At 34.7% G+C, this 20,746-nt stretch overlaps 2 protein-coding genes across 2 annotated transcripts; both read left to right on the plus strand.

Annotated features, from left to right (window-relative positions):
• Positions 1 to 6,799: 6,799 nt before the first annotated feature.
• On the plus strand, positions 6,800 to 12,439 carry LOC125675972 (uncharacterized). Its single transcript, XM_048913830.2, has 2 exons — positions 6,800 to 6,843; positions 11,967 to 12,439. The coding sequence occupies exons 1-2, from the start codon at positions 6,820 to 6,822 to the stop codon at positions 12,279 to 12,281; spliced, it is 339 nt and encodes a 112-aa protein (XP_048769787.2). The 5' UTR covers positions 6,800 to 6,819; the 3' UTR covers positions 12,282 to 12,439.
• A 6,193-nt stretch (positions 12,440 to 18,632) lies between these two features.
• Positions 18,633 to 20,413, plus strand: LOC125673195 (proteoglycan 4-like). The gene is made up of 2 exons (XM_048909646.2): positions 18,633 to 18,663; positions 20,042 to 20,413. The coding sequence occupies exons 1-2, from the start codon at positions 18,640 to 18,642 to the stop codon at positions 20,348 to 20,350; spliced, it is 333 nt and encodes a 110-aa protein (XP_048765603.2). The 5' UTR covers positions 18,633 to 18,639; the 3' UTR covers positions 20,351 to 20,413.
• Positions 20,414 to 20,746: the final 333 nt, after the last annotated feature.

A 20,746-nucleotide genomic window follows, 5' to 3' on the forward strand; every position in this document is an offset into this window, starting at 1 on the left:
TCACTTTGCAACCGGATATTAAAAAAATTATTTCGTATTCCGATCCCGATCGAAAGTTGTTGACTAGGAATGACATGTTTATTCAATACACATGTAACATCAAGCATTTTTATATCACATTTCAAAAAACCAAATATATACACATTCACAATGTTGTAGAGTTATTTCTTGTAAAAATTTCTATATATCAATACAATGCATATCATAATTCAAATGAATTATCTCCCTTAGACAGTGGTAAATAAATACGGTCATAATCAGGAAGATAATGACATTCAAATAGACAAAGTGACATGACTCCAAAATCTATAGGTGTCATCCTCTTATTGTAAAGTATTTCTGTACAAAATTTTAAATCTGTACAATGAAAACTGTTTGAGTTATCGTGTCACAAAGAAAGTGTTCATAATAACAAAGATAATGACACACATACAGACAGACAGACAAAGTGACATAACCCCCGAAATCTATAGGTGTTTTCCTCTTATTGTAAAGTATTTCTGTACAAAATCTGAAAACTGTACAATGAAAACTGTTTGAGTTATTGTGTCACAAAGAAAGTGTTCATAATAACAAAGATCTTGCCAGACAGACAAATTGTAATGACCCCAAAATCTATAGGCTTTTTCCTCTTACTGTACATTATTTCTGTACAAAATTTGAAAACTATACAATAAAAACTGTTTGAGTTATCGTGTCACAAAGAAAGTGTTGACGGACAGACGGACGGACTGACGGACGGACAATGTGATTACAATAGGGCTTCCCTCATTTCATGCGGGGCCCTAATTAGATATCAAAAATTATAATGAATATACTGTATCCCGTGACATTCTCACTTGCCAAGAGAAAATGTCATTAAGACGAACATACAAAATATGAGAAGCATTATATCATAAGAAGAATGTGATAAGAAGTCATAGAATCCTAAGTCTACCGTAAAACATCTCCGGTATAGACAATATACAAATTCTGAGTAACCTACATTCGTCAAATCCACATTGAAGGTAAGGAAAATGCAGTTTTGTGTTAATCTTCTTCTTTAATTTCAGCTTAATAGTAAACTGACTGTAAATACAGCTTACAAAGCAACCTCATACCTCGAGTTGTATCAATGGTTTCATCCATTCTAGGGAGGGTGTAAGCACCGTTGATAGTCTTACCAAAGAACAATACAGAATGTCAGAGAGCTATTAGAATTTCTAGCTAAAACAGTGTTTCAGCAATATGAACTTTGTGACTTACGTATGGCACCAGCTTCAAATATTTCTTTCAAATGTTGCCTTACCTCTTCAAACATTCCTGGCACAATCCTTCTGTAGGACTCCTTAAATGGAACTGTAAATTTTATTTCATGCTTTACTTTATGTAAGTCGGTCTTACCTATGTCAGTAAATGAAGATGAAAAGACGTGTTTCCATGTTTGATAACTCCGCGGTTCTTTCAATTTCAAAAATTCTGCTTACTGATCTTCGCTCCCAAGGTCTCCACCAAATCATCTGAGTTACCTCTCTTCGCATCTGTGGAAATATTGTCATCCGACTATATGTTCCATTAATCAGTTACCTTCATTGGACAAATAGAACAAATCATTGACCTAGGTAAGATCTTAATAAGTTATCCAAATAAATTACACACTGTCACAGAATATGAGATAACTTTTCCAACATTGGATTTGACACAACTCTAGGACAAATGACCAAACTCCCAGACTGTGATGTATCTGATTGTTCTCTTATTGGAATATTCAGGATTTGATGGACAGATCAAACTATTGAAAGTTTGACTTCATTGGGACCAACACTGATTCAAAAATTATTTGTAGATCGTACTCTTAATGCATCAATGTAAATACTTCTGAATGGTAAGTCACAGGCTTAAGGTACATGTACTTCAGGAATGTATTCCATTTTGGTCAACATTTCCTTGCAATTTCTGAAAACATTGGTGTCAATTATGACTGGTATATCTTAATCTTTACTGTCATGTGAAGACTGACAAACCAGTACTGGTACATAAAATGAATTTTGACGGCATATTAATTATAAGTTAAGCCTCTGTAACCAGAAAATGGAAGAATATTGCCTTTAGCTCCAAAAACATTCAGCTTAAACTCTCCCATTGCTCTGAGTTCTGGTTTTCTTTCCAGAGAATCAAAATGTCTCAGAAATACAAATCACCATGAAACCTGTTCCACTAAACAATTGGTTTCCTGACCACAAACATACAACAGACATTCATTTGAATGTCCAACCATTCTTGTAAATGTTTTCTGACTTAGCCTTATAAAGATAAGCACCCTCTCCTGTCTGTCCCATAACTGAAGAGGTTACTCTTTTGGGTGAATGAGGGATATCTGACCTATTTGCACTTTGACGTATGTGACCTTTATCTACAGCTTGAAGTTCCTGAGGGGGGGGGGGGGTCTTGACTACAACTCTTTATAACAACCTTTGTTTTTACATCTACCAAAATACTACGTATTTCCTTGCACTTCTACTCTCTCTCTCTCTCTCTCTGAATGAAATATGCTGTTCTGGATTTTGGTATCCTGGTATTCTCTTCTTCTTGCTGCACCTTTCTAGTTTTCCTAGGAAGAGGTTAACAATCTTAAATGGGACCATATGAATGTCTGTTAGAATTTTTCATATGTTTGACTAGCTAATCCTGTCCAGAATTTATTACTATACTTTTGTAATTTTGTTATATCCCCCTCCCCTCGCAACAAAGTTGTGGAGAGTATACTGGAATCGGGTTTTCCGTCCGTCCGTCTGTACACGCAATGGTTTCCGGGTTCTAGAGCGTTATCCTTTCCACCTACAGTCACCATATCATACACATGGACTACCCATGAGACGAAGATGTTCCCTATCGAACTGGGGGTCAAAACGTCAAAGGTCAAGCGCACTGGACATCGAAGTAACAATATGGTCTCCGGGCTCTAAAGCGTTATCCTTTCTACCTACAGTTACCATATCATACATATGGACTACCCATGGGACGGTGATGTTCCCTATTGATTTTGGGGTCAAAATATCAAAGTTCAAGTGCACTGGATATCGAAGTAGCAATATGGTTTCCGGGTTCTAAAGCGTTATCCTTTCCACCTACAGTCACCATATCATGCATATGGACTACCCATGGGACGACAATATTCCCTATTGATTTTGGGGTCAAAAGGTCAAAGGTCAAGTGCACTCCTAGAGAAGAGAATACCCAAGGTTTTGTCATGCCCTTTCTTTTTTACACTCAGGAAACAGGTAATTTATACCTATTAACAACACCCTTTAGGTGATTGGGATAAGCGGGGGTATTCTTAGGGAACATTGCTCACAGTACCACTAACATGATTGCTATCTTCCAACAGTCTATAGCTACATTTGTTATTTTGTTTTTATTAACATTATTGCTATCTTCCAGTAATTCATCTAGATAATAATTGAAGATTTTAATCGACGAAGTATCTATATTGTTACAAAAGTTGTCTGTTTTGTCCGAACAATATAATTTCACACCTGAGTGATTTACACCTGTAGCCTTGGAGCCCATTATAATTGTGGTGAATAGAAAAAAATCGATGTGTTGTGTACATCGGGGAAAAGTTTACAACATTGAAGAACCTCAAAATCTTGTATAATATCTAATATACGTACACACTGGTGAGAATGTAATGAACAATGCTACTGTTCTCACAAATGACACTACCTTTACATTTGTCTTTTCCAAAGCGACTATTCACAATAAAATATTGTTATTTTTACAAAATATTCTATCAATATATAACTAAAGTTATTAACAACATGCTCCTCTACCACTCTATCCAAAGGAATTTGATGTTTTTAAACATCATCGATTTTAAAACAATATATAGTCCAAAACTGTCTGAGTAGTGGTGTTAACGTGTTAAAATGTCAACCCTAGCATTCAAACCACCAACTAAGCGTATAAGTATACAATCATTTGCAAAATTAACAATTTCACGTTAATTTTTAGCAAACAATCAGTATTTCAATACTTGCTTCCCTCAGGCGGGATATAACACCACCTATACATGTAACATCTTCGTCTGTATCAAAAAATATCTACAGCCCGTAAGTAACATTTTTACATGTTTGACAATATCAACTATAATTCCCCTGACCTTTTGTGTGAAAGTCCAATTTTAGCAAATGTTTCGTAAACTTGTAATTGTTTGTAGTAGGAATCGTCTGTTTTTGTTTCTGTCAGGCTGCTGATGCTGTTCCTTGTGATTCATTCAAAGATTTCAGTGTAGTTAAGTTTGTTTTTCACTTCGCAGACGCCTAAGGCTAAAACGTTTAACGAGTCATCTCTACTCCCGTCAAAACAGTTACGTGTAGTACTTTGCCTTTCATTGCGTCCCTATTCCGTCACATCAGGGGTGGATCCTTGTCGCGGTCATCACTGCAAATCCGATTACGAGACTTTAATCTAATCTTTTTCACATAGAACATGTATACTCGTGCATATAAAAAAAATCCAATACATGTAACTTGTGAAAGTATAGATGTATGAAAGTTGAAGATAACGAACAGTAATCAATCTCATAACTCCTATAAGCAATATAAAATAGAGAGTTGGGCAAACATGGATCCCTGGACACACCAGAGGTGGGATCACGTACCTAGGAGGGGTAAACATCCTCTGTCAACCGGTCACACCCGCCGTGAGCCCTATATACTGATCAGGTAAACTGATTTGTCCGGATGTATCATTAGCTAAAATATAATAGCATGATGACAATATTCTTGATTTATCATGAAAACGTATAGATATTTCAATATTATAACATAATACCAAATATCTGGGTTTTTTTCTACTTTTCTATGTATCTGTATATGTAATATGTAATATTGTTTATACTTTATTTGCGCATGCTTCCTGCATGTATCGATGTTGTTGAAATTATCATCATTTCATGAGCAATGTACATTTAATTAATACATTTATATTACTTTGTTTAGATTACATGTATTTTGGGGACTTTGGAAGATGAAGCGCCCCCGATTCTCTTTTGTTCTTTTTTTGAGTACCCCACAAAAGACTTATTAAAGCTTGGGCCCAAACTTGAAATTATAGCATTTAATATGCCTGTTCTTGAGCAAGTCAATGCAAAAACCCTCTAAAATAGTGTGATAGACACTAAACAATATTTAAAGAATGAAGCTAATTTTGATCTATTCGATATAATGTAAGTTAGTGCAGTTTCCCTTCATCGTATAACATGGGTCAAAATTAGCTTCATTCCTTATAATTTAATGTAAACAGACAAAACTACGTGAACAAGTGTTCATTTATACTAAAAAGTAAACAAGCACTGAGAAATAGAAATCACTTACACCGCGCAAGGATTCACTTAGTAATAGATTGACGAAGGGTCAACCGAGAAAACCGCCATCTTGGTTCTTTGCATGTACTTTTAATCAAATTTGAAAATGCCAGGTGATGTTTACAACGAATTGTTATAGCAGAAGATATGTGTGTAGGCTACACATGTAGGCCCAATGTTTACTGAAATGCACAATATCGACTTTAGAGTCACTCAGACAGAAAATACAGTTTGGGGTTATTTTTTAATGTAAACTTGACATCACACAAACTACGCCGTGCATCAGAAAATGCTACACGATTTGCTGTTTTGACAATACAAAAGTTTTAAACTAAATTATAACTTACCACAGCATTTTATGCAGCATTGTTGCCAATTAAATCCGACACAGTAAAATGTAAACAATGAACAGATCCATGTCAATCGATTTGGCATGACGTCATCTGGTATATTTTGTAATGTTGACACATTTTAAGCTTTGATAGGCGGATCAAGTAAACCCCCGAGTGAAAATATTTCATAATGAAACAGCAAAGTTTCAAGGACTGGATGTACCATCATTTCGCAAATGATATCGTTGTATCAGAATTAGTATCGAATGTTTACCGTTATTGTTTTGTGTACTTACAAGTAAAAAAATATATACGCCTTGCATGTTTAACATTGAGAAAAAATATTTTTTTTAAAATGTGTTTTATTGTGCACGTTTTATTCCGTTGATTTTCTATTTCTTAGAAGGATTATTACTATTTAAAGGTGCTAAGATAAAAAGAAAATAAAAAAAAAAACAATTTTTTTTAAATGTAGTGCCTTTCGGGTGGTCAAGGGGGCGTATCCCCATACCAAGTTATATTATACAATATAAACTAAAAAAAAATTCAGTCTGTTCAGCCATTCAAATTCTCTGTGACAAATAAATTAATTCATTAATAAATAAATTGTATTCCTGATTGAAAACGATGATCCAGACTTTTAAGAGGTTTGATTCCACAATTAATCAGTGCAACCCCGGGCCGGGTTGACGAAAGCGGGAATCCTTATGCAGTTATTTCTCTTGTTAATGCAATACTCTAATGCCAACGTGGTACGTATACCAATTGAATTCCGTCCTTTTTGAAAATTTGTATGTCCATCACATTTTCATCATACAGCAGTCATTTCTTGATTTGAAAATGTCTAGGTGTCACCTAAATAACCATATATAATCATGTTATGTAATAGAAAAATACATGGTGTCACTAAATTGAGGTATGTTTTTTGGTAAATTTAATTTCAATTTCTTATTTATGTGGTGCAAAACTCAAAATCATGACAGGGAAATGTGTAAAATCATTATTTTAAGAAACTTAATGACATGTAAATTCTGGCAGATTTCTTTCAAAATTAGAAAAAAAATATGATGAATGTATATTGATACAGTATATAAAGTAATTGATAAACAAACTGTGATGTGTTGCTGCTGACGATCCAATATGACAGTTCACTATGCTACACTGGTAAGAAAAATATATTTGAACATTTCAGAATTTCAAACAGTAATACTAATATATTAATAAACCAAATGTGATGCTAATTTGTGTTTTATTACTAAATTGTAAATTACAGGACCGTAGTTTGTTGGTTTGGAATATTTGTGATGAATAACGAGATAACTATTGCATATCAAATGTGGTGGTTTTGATATGCAATTCTCTATGCAACGTTTCTGTAGGTTTTCAGGAGTTTAATTGCCGTAAACATTATCTTATTATATACCCATCAATGTATCGTTCTTTGATACTGTGGATTTCACAGCGTGTGATCCGGTTTCCGGATCACATACTGTGGTTTTCTGATTCCGTATCAGTATCCTCTGAAACTGATGCCGTCACAATGACGTCACAATGCATCAACGCAACGTTTCTTGTGGAAAATGTTGACCGCGTCACAAACAAAACTGCGTACACAAAACATAATTTCACTGTATGTCTGTATTTTTGATAATTTGGATTGCATTTAGTATTTTATAAATGTGGATTTAAAATGCAAAAGGGGGTATATAATAAATTTATCATTACTACAGTAACTTGATCCGAAGAGTTGGATCACATCTCGTTGACAGGCGTGGATCATCAGATCAAACTCGACGCTTCGCGTCTCGTGTGATCTGATGATCCGCGCCTGTCAACTCGACGTGATCCGACTCTTCGGATCAAGTTACTGTAGTAATAATATATATTTATTTAATTATGTTCAATTAATAACAACGTACAGCGTTATTCCTTAGAACACATGTATAAAGTTATTTTAGAATTTGAAAAAAGAAAAAAAAAGAAGTTCAACGTTGTCCTTTGGATGTTTAAAATCGTTTCGTCTATGATACGAATGACCTGATAATAAGTTACAGACTGAGGAGGCAGCCGCGGGAACATAATTATTTTCCCGTTTCTAAGAAGATCAGCTTTTCGATTCATTTATCTTCAATCTGATAACTTTCAAGTAATACATATTCATCGATAATCCAAATATATGTTATAACGTAGCACCTTCTAATCATAAAGGTTAGTTTTTCCAGCGCAATATTTTGTTTCTTGGACCCGAATACAGTAATATATATTGAATAGATAGTATACGCTGATCGATAATATTAAAAATGGATTTCAGTTTTGAAAATACATGAGGGCATGAACTGCAACACTTCACTCAGATATACCTTTCATGAAGCGCGAATTATGCTAGCGTAAAACATCGCAGTTGAGCCGTCGTGTATTTTCAAAAATTAACTTATTTCTTAATTTAAATGTCACATAAATAATCATTCGTTTCATCTCACCTTTAATATAAATTATTGAATAGATAGTGATGTTTGGAATAAAATAGCGCGAGGAAGGCTGACTTCAGTAGTTATCATCAAGATTTACATCTCGGACATTTTATCGAATGTGCTCACATCATTTTCCAGATGCAAATTATGGAACGTCATAGCTGTTTTATGTTAAGTTATTTAATTATATGATTTGTTTTCATAATTATGTGTCGTAGTTTCATAATTATATGCTGTGTTTTTATAAGTATATGATGTGGTTTCATCATTAAGTGCCATGGTTTCATAAATATATGCCGTGGTTTCATAATTATTTGATGTGATATCATTATTATGTGCTGTGGTTTCCTGATTATATGATATGGTTTCATAATCATGTGCTGTGGTTTCATAATTATGTGTAGTGGTCACAAAATTATGTGCTGTGGTTTTATAATCATATGCTGTGGATTCATTATTATGTGTTATGACTTTAATATTATGTTCTGTTGATATTCAATTATGTGGTTTAATTTTATTATTATATGGTGTTGACATTGAATTATATGGTATTGAATCTATTATTATTTACAGTTCTGATATTATACGTTGTTGATCTACTATTATACGTAGTTCTGATATAATATGGTGTATACTTTTAATTATGTGTCGTGGTTCTATTACTTGCTGGAGTTATACATTTATATGATGTGTCATCAATATGTGGTCGGCATTATGAGGTTCCTCATTATATCATGAAATTTACGGCAACCGGAAAAGGTTCTTTAGAAATAACGGCAGTATAATTCAGATTTGGCCCACTTTCTCAAAATTGAAACTGTAGCAATATTCCATTATCACCTGCATATGGTGTTTATATCTCTCAACTGATTCGATACGCAAGAGCTTGTTCTGCGTATGGTCCGTTTTTAAATCGAGACAGGCTACTGACAAACAAGTTGATGGTGCAGGGGTTTCAACAGTCTCGTTTAAAGTCAGCATTTCGCAAATTCTATGGTCGTTATAACGATCTAGTTTGCCAATACAACCTATCATTGGGTCAAATGCTGTCTGACGTGTTCCATACCGATTGTTAGACCGTTCTTGCGCATTGAGTTTGACTACGGATAACTCTGTTTACCTGATCAGGATATAGGGCTTATGGTGGGTGTGATTGGTCGACAGGGGATGCTTACTTCTCCTAGGCACCTGATCCCACCTCTGGTGTGTCCAGGGATCCGTATTTGTCCAACTCTCTATTTTGCATTGTTTATAGGAGTTATGAAATTGATCACTGTTCGTTATTTTCACCTTTCACCATATGCTAATGCGCTTTATGAAGTATGAAGGCGTGAAGCGCTAAGATCATACTTTCGTGTACATTTCAATAATGAAAAATATGCTAGAGTTCCTCATTGACAATATCTTTGTGGTCTTTGGTGATCAGGTCTTCCAACAGTCTGTTGGAATTCCCATGGGCACGAATTGTGCTCCTTTGTTAGCTGACCTGTTTCTATATTCATATGGAGCAGAATTTATTCAAAAACTTCTACGTGAGAAGAAAAAATCTCTCGCTGTGACCTTCAATTCGACTTTTAGATATATCGATGACGTTTTTGAGATATATATATATATATATATATATATATATATATATATATATATATATATAATTGCATCAAAATCGCAAATATATATAATTGCATCACAATATATTACTAATTTTTTCAAACATATCATTGAAATCTATATGTAGCTTTTCACGACCATTCCTCACGATAAATTAAGGACTAGGCTTTTTGGCATCATAGACAGTTGCTTCTTCAACAAAAATGGAAAACGGAAATATTCATATCTAGTGATCAGTCATTCAAAAACTTACTTTGTTAAACACCACTCTGATTACACGCACAAGTACTCTGAAGTTGAAATAAAAAAATATGCTAGAGTTCCTCATTGACAATATTTTCGTGGTCTTTGGTGATCAGGTCTTCCAACAGTCTGTTGGAATTCCCATGGGCACGAATTGTGCTCCTTTGTTAGCTGACCTGTTTCTATATTCATATGGAGCAGAATTTATTCAAAAACTTCAACGCGAGAAGAAAAAATCTCTCGCTGTGGCCTTCAATTCGACATTTAGATATATCGATGACGTTTTGTCTATTAACAATAATAGCTTCCATTCATGTGTCGATTTGATATATCCCTGTGAGCTCGAAATAAAGGACACCACAGAGTCGTCCACTTCTGCTTCATACTTAGATATTTTATTGAAAGTAGACATTAACGGCAAACTGACAACTCAACTGTATGACAAACGGGATGATTTCAGCTTCTCCATCGTCAATTTCCCATATTTGGGTAGCAATATTCCTTTATCACCTGCATATGGTGTTTATATATCTCAACTGATTCGATATGCAAGAGCTTGTCAGTTTTTCAATCGAGGTAAGCTACTGACAAACAATTTGATGGTACAGGGATTTCAACAGTCTCGATTGAAGTCAGCATTTCGCAAATTCTATGGTCGTTATAACGATCTAGTTCGTCAATACAACCTCGCATTGGGTCAAATGCTGTCTGACGTGTTTCATACCGATTGTTAAGCCGTTCTGGGCACACTGATTTTGACTGCGGATAACTCCGTTTACCTGATCAGGATATAGGGCTCGCGGCGGGTGTGCCCGGTCAACAGGAGATGCTTACTCCTCCTAGGCACCTGATCCCACCTCTGGTGTGTCCAGGGGTCCGTGTTTGCCCAACTATCTATTTTGTATTGCTTGTAAGAGTTATGAGATTGATCACTGTTCGTTATCTTCACCTTCTTAACACACACATTTCTTTGCCTCATCATGAATGTTGTATTCAGGTAGGTAGCACCGTTTTTCAAAGAGGGGAGGGAGATGACATGTATTTCTAGAGAACTTTCTTCAGTTGTAGTAAATCTCATAATATAACGACGAACTACATAATGATGATGTATCACATATATATAAAACCACAGCATATAAATACGAAACCACTATATAACAACAAAACAACAAAATGTAACGGAACCACAGCATATAATTAAAAGTCTACACCATATCAGAACTGCTTTTAATAACACAATAACAGCATGTGATATTAGAACTGTATATAATGATAGATCCATACCATATGATGAATCCAGCATATAATTATAAAACCTTGCATATGATTGCATAACCACAGAGCATAATTATAAAACCGCAGCCTATACTGATGAAACCACAGCATAAGATTATGAAAACACATCATACCATTAAATAACTTAACATAAGACAGCTATGGCGTTCCATAGCATATCGTTGTTTCCTAAAACTTTTACTTGCGACGAAATACAAACTGAATTTAATCCTTTGCACTGCGGTCTAGTACATGTAGTACAAAGCAAACACAACTTTGAACGGTGAGATACTGTAATTTATCCATTGAGTAAAATTTTTAATTTTCACAGTTGTTATTTCCTCTTGCACTTTGTACTCGTGAAAATATCAAAATATCCTGTCTCACGCGGAAAACGAATTCTTAATTACGTTTCTCAAGCTTAGCTATATCGCCTTTCGGATTTCAATTTAGTAAGTTTAGAAATATTCGAGGATTAAATATAAACTTTTAGTTTGTATCGATCAGATGAAATTGGAATTTCTTCTTATTATATTCCTTTGAAGACATCATATTATACATAACACGCCCTTAATATACGTATATATACCCTGTTCACCCACTCAAGTGTTCAAGGGAATATTTATGTCCCTCCTCTACAGAAGAGCTGATTTTTCGGAAACTGGGCATTACTGTAGTCTTTATTTGCAGGTTTCTGTTCTGGCTCTTCTGGTAATCCAGATATTGGTCATAGAGACATCCCCTCCTAAATGTGACCAAGTGTGTATCGATGCCCAAGATGTATGCATCACGGCGTGTGGTTTGCGGCCGGCCGGTTATTGTACAGCAGAATGCAAAGAAGATTATGATGAGTGCTGCGAATGTATTCCTGATTGTAAAAAGGAAAACGAGGAGTGTCTGGCAGAGTGCCAGGACCTAAGCGATCCCAATGAGATAACAGATTGTACAAATGAATGCAATAAGGAAAACGCCGAATGTAACGAGGAGTGTGTCGAAAGTGAATAGTGATTTGTTTTCTGTGAGGCCTTTTGAAATTATAAGAAGGCATTTGATATCATTTTATGTCGAATGTTTGTAGATAATCAAGTAGAATAAATGCTTCTCTATCCTCAAGACTAAAACAGCAAACCTATTGCAAAACAATAAATCATTGACAAATCGAACGATATTGTTATCAATTTTGGAGTAATATGTAATATATAAAATGTCCCATTTTACAAATGAACCAGCATTTCACCTCGCATACTCGTACCATCAACTGACAAACTTTTATGAATTATCTCTTTAAATCAAATTATCTTATTGGTTTCACAAAAGAGCATAAAACATTTATAAAATAAACACAAACACGTTAGATAGGATGTGAAACGCTCTTGTGAACAGTTTAATTATTTCAAATAATTCAATACACAATTACAAAGTATATGTAATCTCTTTTCAAATTCGAATTTTACAAATAAACATTAACAAAATTATAAAATCAACAATTCACAGTACATAACCATGGGCGGGTGTAACAGACTGCATAAGAAAGCCTTCGAATGGCTTTACCTGTTTGAAATACCTTACATAGGCCATAACAACACGTGCTATAAATATTATTAAGGATGTATGCTACATCAGAGAAATTTGATGTAGATGAAAAGTAGAGGATATGTACAACAATATTCTGACGTTGAAAATGTTCATAGTTACTTTATTTTGTGAAAAAATACAGTTTAAAATCCCTGCTAGGCTTGAACATGCGACCTACAGTTCAGCAGTCGGTATACCAACCTACTGAGCTACTCGGCTTGATATTCAAATCCAAAAGGAATAGAAAAATATTGCTGATATTGATTTTTTTGTCATCCATGTTTTAAAAGGAAGTCGGCCATTTTGACGATGTAGAGTACCTCCTTAATACATAATTCACACCTCGAACAAACTATTTTTCGTATACCAAATCACATGGTACACGCCAAGTCCAAGCTTCAGAGTTGGATAACTGTGCCTTTGTATTTATAATTATTACACCAATAATTACCAATGATTCGTAACAATCAAGGAAGAGCGTCGCAGTTTCTGAATAAGTTGTTTCAATTACCAGAATTGGCACGGAACATTGAACATTAAAACAAAAACACAAAACTTTGGATGGCTTGGGCGACCAGCAGAAATAAGAGATCAGACATGCTGATAGAGCGATATAAATATATTGAAGATATACTCTCTCTCTCTCTCTCTCTCTCTCTCTCTCTCTCTCTCTCTCTCTCTCTCTGAGGCATCTGTTATGCCCCATCACTAACACTTCATGAAAATAGTAGATATGTACTCATCGTCTTGTGTTTGGGATTCGGTCACAAAGCGACAATCCAGCAGTCTATCATTTGAAACTTTAAAAGACACAGGGAGTTCTGCTGTATCTATCAGCATATCTGATCAGTATTTGTTGGTTATCCAAATACTAGTCTGTTTTCAAGATCATTTTCAGAAATGATATTTAGGAAACATATGGAAATATTTTCTATCATGCCTGAAAATGTCCAAAAGAATAGTTTTAGTAAGTTCCTAACTTCAATCCATTTGGAAAGACATGGCAAACACTCTTAAAACATGGATGAAGATATATTGAATGTGTGCAAAAAACCTAATTCTTGAAAACTATTCACTAAACACTCTCACCTGGCTGTCGAATACAGGTAAACTCCCCTTGAGGTCACTGATTATCAAACCAGGGCAATACAAAATTGCACCAATCGAGATAAATACGGTGATCTTGATTAAAGGAAGGATAAAAAATACAGAAGGGTTATAATAAATTAAATATAAACCACAAAAAGTTTTCATTTCTCGTGTGAAACATGTACTAAGTATGTTGGTAAACTTTTCTCTCGCCACTCGATTTGGTCCCTCGCTTCGCTCGGCACCAAATCTCCTGGTACTCGAGAAAAGTTTACCAACATATACATGTCATCTGACTAGGTGACAATACTAACAATGAATATATGGTAAGAAACGTGTTTGAGTATCTTCAATAAATCCGTTTATGTTCTTATTTGTTTCGCCCAAACAAACATAAAACATTTATAACATAAACACAATCAAGTTAAATAGGACGTGAAGCGTTCTTATGTGCAGTTTAATTATTTCAATGATAAAGAAGAACAGAGTATATGTATACTTAATGGCCAAATATTTTGTGATTGATATATTTTTGAATATTTTTCTTTAACATAGCCACCTTTAGCTTTGTCTAACTGTCACCCAAGTGTTTAGACAGTCGATCGCGAACACCCTAAGCAGCGGCGGAGGTAGCGCCACCCGATCTCAGACTGTGAATGCCAAATTTAGACTTGTTTTAACCAATTTTCTCAAGTGATTGACTATGGGATGATGGAATAAAATACAACTGATAAAGGGCTAGAATGTACTTCCCCTTACGTTGCATATAACATTTACGTGTTACAATTTAGATGTTCTCGTCGCAACCTGGAGTCCCGGGATTGATTTTTGATCCCGGACTGTGTCAAATCTGACATAGATAGTAATTGTTTCTTCTCCAATCCAAGGCATTAGAATTAAAAGTCACGGGTCTTAAAATGGATGTTCCTTGTCACTGAAGACGTTTGCACGATTATGAACTCTCATTGCTACGTCCATTAGCGCCATGCACTTATGTCGTCTAGATACGAGTGAAATATTTTTGAATGGGACGTCAAGCAATATGCAAACAAAAGCATATATTATACACATATAAGATAATGGTTTAATAACGCTCCTGGGGGTACGTACACCTCATACAATAGTATGTTAGCTTGTGTTAGCTTGTGTGGTGTGTTCAACAAGAGTGCATCCGGTGGTTGTATGAAAAGCCTAACAATCGGTATGAAATACGACTATATAATTTGCGAATGCTGACTGTAAACGAGATTGTTGGAACCCCAGCACCATCAACTTGTCAGTAATCTGCTTCGATTTAAAAACTGACCATGCGCAGAACAAGGTCTTGCGTATCGAATCAGTTGAGAGATGTAACCACCATATGCAGGTGATAATGGAATATTGCTACATAAATATGGGAAGTTGAGGATGGAGATGCTGAAATCATCCCGTTTGTCATAAACTTGAGTTGTTAGTTTGCCATTAATATCTACTTTCAATAAAATATATAAGTATGAAGTAGAAGTTGACGTCTTTTATTTCGAGCTGGCATATATCAAATCGATATATGAATGAAAATTATTATTGTTTATAGATAATACGTCGTCGATATATCTATATGTCGAATTGCACGCCATAGTAAGAAATGTTTCAAACAAGTTTATGGTACAGACGTTTCAACAGTCTCGATTGAAGTCAGCATTTCGCAAATTATATGGTCGTAATACAACCTATCATTGGATCAAATGCTGTCTGACGTGTTTCATACCGATTATTAAGGCATTCTTGGCACACTGATTTTGACTGCGGATAACTCCGTTTACCTGATCAGGACATAGGGCTCACGGCGGGTGTGACCGGTCAACAGGGAATGCTTACTCCTCCTAGGCATCTGATCCTACCTCTGGTGTGTCCAGGGATCCGTGCTTGCCCAACTATCTATTTATATTGCTTTTTGGAGTTATGAGATTGATCACTGTTCGTTATCTTCACCTTGCACGTAGACGTTTTGGAATAAATTCTGCTTCATAGGAATATAAAAACAGGTCAGCTATCAAAGGAACGCAATTCGTACCCATGAGGATTCCAATAGACTGTTAGAAGACCTGATCACCAAAGACCACGAAAATATTGTCAATGAGGAACTCCAGCATATTTTTTATTTCAACTTCAAGGTACTTGTGTCTGGAATCAGAGTGGCGTTCAACAAAGTAATTTTTTGGATGACTAATAGAAATATTTGCGTTTTCCATTTTTGTTGAGGAAGCAACTGTCTATGATTTCAGAAAGTCTAGTCTTTAATTTATCTTTAATTTATCATGAGGAATGGTCGTGTAAAGGCTCTCGTCTTACATTTTTGACACTACATATCCTAAAGCATATTGCTACAAGCTTGAAGCTGAAGAACGAAGGCTTTGGGTGGAAAACAAAATATTTGAGCCAAGATGCTAACGAGTAGTTTGGCCTCCATTTCAAATTATGCTTTTCGGCTTCATTCGGCACATTTATATATACAAAATTTATGAGAAAAGATTCCTTGTTTGAGGTAAACTTTCACCAAATAATTCATTTGAAAATGTTACCATTGTAAAGTAGAAGTAATGGGTATGAAAATAAAGCAGAACATGTACAGCTACGTGTACGTGAGTATGATTCCTAAATCTGAGAAAGAAATCACCTAAGGTCATTACAGGTCCGAATCTAGTATAAATCATCAGTATTAAGCTAAGAAATGTCTGCACGTTCTTGACATAATTTCAAAATAATTCTTCGTTTAGTAAACTGCGGAGATATTTTTAAAAACGAGGTCAGTTTGCAAATGTATGAATAATTTTTGTTTGGTTACTGATATGTTTTAAAATAAGAAGTCGGTTTAAATTCTGATTCAGTTTCAAATTGTGTACAAGTTCATTAATCAATCTAAGCATGTATATTTCTTAACGTAAAATTGTTCAATACACACAATTTCAATCGTGTTGTGCAACCATAGAAGTGGATGGGACTGGTGATCATTTATTGATATCTCGTATGATTTCCTTGACATTTTATCTAGCCTCAATTAGTACTCAAGTGTTCGCAGCTGATTAAGGAATTCAAAAGAAGTCATTTTGCATCTTTTTGTTATTGATATTTCTTGACAATATATCTCTCTTCCATAAAACGTGTTCATTAGTGCATGATATAGACGACAAATGCGTATTTATCATGTTGCATATTTGCAAAATGAAAAATAAACTTTTCCAAAATATTAAACATTTGAAATCAGAAATTGTCAGTAAGGATTGGGTAAAAATAAACTGAATAGCATTATATTGAAAAACATGGTACCCTGTTCTTCGCGTTTTGATTTAGTAAGGAGTTTCCAGCATCGTTTAAATTATTATAAGCGGGTTTTGCGATTACAACTAGGTCGTTGAAATATATTCTGCATATTTCTGAGAGAGAAAGGCCTTAAAACGTGACAATATTCGTAATCTATACACTAACCTCTCCACAAAACTCTTTTCCCCGATCAGAAAAAATTCCTAATATTTTGTTTTTCCGATCCAAATTATTTTCAAATCTTTTATCGAAGTGAGTTAACCTTGTTTTAGTGTTCTGTATAACACAGCTGTGTAAGTTTAAAATTCTGTGTCAAATCAAAGGCGATAGTCTTCTCCTACCATCACCGATCCGAATCAAAGGCGATAGTCTTCTCCTACCATCACCGAACCGCTTTGAGGAGGTAACGAAACGATTCTTGTCAAATAGGGTTCAGAATATGCGACTTTGAATTCAACAACATAGGGTCACGGTATAGTACATTGCTGTCAATACTGCATTTGTTTGCAATGCATAAATATGTTGAAAGTCTGGCTATTTAGATGTTGTATATATGATTGATATACCCTCATGAAGTTGTCAAAATTTTCATTTTATATCAGCGTTCCATTACAATAATCAATGTTATCGAAAAGCTATTTCATAGAATTATTCAAACAATTTTACATAAACATTAGAAGGATTATGTATTTGTTCAATTTCAAACAGACAACAACGATTATTAACGCATGTAATAAAACAAAGCGTATCTTGTTACTAAAATTGATGCGCCTATCAAATGTACCCTTTATTAGGTAATAGGCCATTTATGTTTTGTAACATTCTTTCATGGATTACTTCTTAATTTTTTAGAGAGGTAATGTTGGAGGTGGCAGAAAGATGGCGGTTTTAAGGTCTGATTTCTAGACATTGTCAATACATTTAAGTCAAGATGTATCTTGTAGTTTTTTAAAACCTTTATCATAAAATAAGTGATGTAGGACGTATTTAAGATATATTCGTATTAGCAGTTCAAAATAGTAAACAAAATGTACAGCTTCAAATCAGGATTCGTCTATTCGTATTTTCGCATTTCCACCTCCTTATTCTCCCATATTATTTCACCTCGGTGTCACATGCTATTTGGTCATTTATTTATTAGCAGGTGCTTAGTGTCAACTAATTAAGTACATATAACAAGGTTATGTAATTGTAAAATGTCTTCTTTCGCTTAATTAAGGCGTGAAACCTTGACAGAAAAGCAAGCAAAATCAGCATTTTATGATGTAAATTCTGACACATTTTTATACATGTAAACTTAAACAAAATGATGATGTGGTGAGAATTGATGGATGTGTAACGATACAGTATATAAAGTAGTTAATTAATGAACTCTGTGCATTGCTACTGACGGTCCAATATGACTCTTTCGTATGCTACAATGGTAAGAAAAATATAATTGAATTTCTTTTATTTTATTTTTTTTCCATTTCAATTCATGGATATTTGAAAATAAAACAGCTCAAACAAATCTCGAAATTGCCCATCTTTCTTTGTTAATCTATCGATATAATTCGAGAAAAGAAATTATATATTCAGTTTAATGCATTAAAGCAGACAATTTCTTCTTGATATGGCCAGTTTAATGTATATCATCGGCCTATATAAGCAAAGTTACGCTTTCTTAACTTAATAGCCATTATATACATGTACGTGTACACCCCGTACCCAACCAAACGTTCAGTAGAATACTAAATGCACCTCCTCAGTCACTGATGACCTAAGATCTTGAAAAATGGGCATTATGGTCAAGCTGGTTAAACTTAAGTTTTAGTTCAGTACAATACTATTTTATTTCCAAACCAGTTGAATGAATTTCAATAACATTTTATTGTAATTGAGCAAATATTTGTAAATAAAAAAAATGTACAAAATTACACCACTATATAATTCAAACCAATGATATGCTTTCCATGATTTTTTTTTCAATTGTGTGTCAACATACATCTACCTTCATCACAGAAGAGCTGATGGCTCGGAAATTGAGTATTACGATCAGGCTAGTTAAGTTTTACTTCATTACAATTCAGATTATTTTTTGCGTCCTTTATATTGTTTTCAATAATGAAAAACAAACCTGAATGTATGCAATTACTGAAGAATCAAGAGTTTGTGTGATGTATCAAAGTTCGCCCAAACTTATTTTTCTTCAATTTAAAGATGTCCAACACAACCTTTCTGGTGGCATTCCTCACTACGAATTGACCAATAGTTGTTTCCCTTTGTTGAGACGAGACGCGGTGGTTATGGGCATGCCGACATTCGTGAATTGTTACTCTTCCCTATTTCCAGGGGATTCAATGGTTGTTCATAACCCTTATTGCAATTGTTGCAATACATGCACCTCACAAGGTAGACAACATGAAAACTAAAGCACATCGAGCGAATTTCATTGCGATTCGACCATCTAAATTTCCGTGAAAAACAAAGTTAGTGAGTTCATTTGTATTTGAGGATCTCAGATCAATGTAGAACTCTACTGTTTCTCTATGTTTAATGAAGAGAAAATTGTCAATGTGAAACTAAATGATTAAATTATACCATTTCTTCTCCGTATGTTCAGCATATGTGCTACCGACCGACGGAGATCGTATTTGTATGTACATTACCAGACTCTGATATACATGTGTATACGCATTACATTATGTACACGCCCAAGCGTTCATTAGAATACTACCCACATCCTACTCACTACAGAAAAGCTATTTTTCGGAAACTGGGCATTACTATATAATCTTTTATCATCTTCTACATATTTGCAGGTGTCAGTTCTGGTTCTTTTGCTGATCCAGATATTGATCATAGAGTCATCCTCTTCTAAATGTGACAAAGCATGTGGAAAGGCTAAAGATACCTGCAACAAAGATTGTGGCGGAGGGAACGATTGTATAAAGGATTGCAAGGAGGATTACATGGATTGCTGTGAATGTATGGTTGAATGCGAAGCGGATAAAAACAAGTGCAAGAGGAAATGTGGGGAGGAGAGTGACCCCGGAGACAAAGCAAAATGTGAACGAGAATGCAAGAAAGAATACACAGAATGTCACACGGATTGTGTGGATGCTGATTAGAGATTTTTCTGTTCCGCTTGTTTTGTATGTAGAACATCAATTTAGATTAAATGTTTTCTGTTATTTTGTTGTTCATATCTTATTTTAATTGAATCTTTATCATCAGGAGAGGAACAAAGAACATAATACGTTGGTTAGTATAAACAGACCGTGTAAAATACTTCCGACATAATCCACGTTACGATGCTGCCATGTAGCGTAGAACATCGTTTTTCAATAAAGGGGAAGAGGGGTAGTCGTAGAAGAAGTTGACTTCTACACAAACCTTAAGATCATCATTCGTTCAGGTTCATTCTTTGTTACACGGCTTCATTTCATTGGTTTAAGCTTATATTTCCTCCATTTCACTACCAAAAAGGGGTGGGGCAACCAGTGGATAAAACAAGAGGTACTGTG

Source organism: Ostrea edulis, chromosome 3 (assembly GCF_947568905.1).
Source record: "Ostrea edulis chromosome 3, xbOstEdul1.1, whole genome shotgun sequence".
Classification (NCBI taxonomy): Eukaryota; Metazoa; Mollusca; class Bivalvia; order Ostreida; family Ostreidae; genus Ostrea; species Ostrea edulis.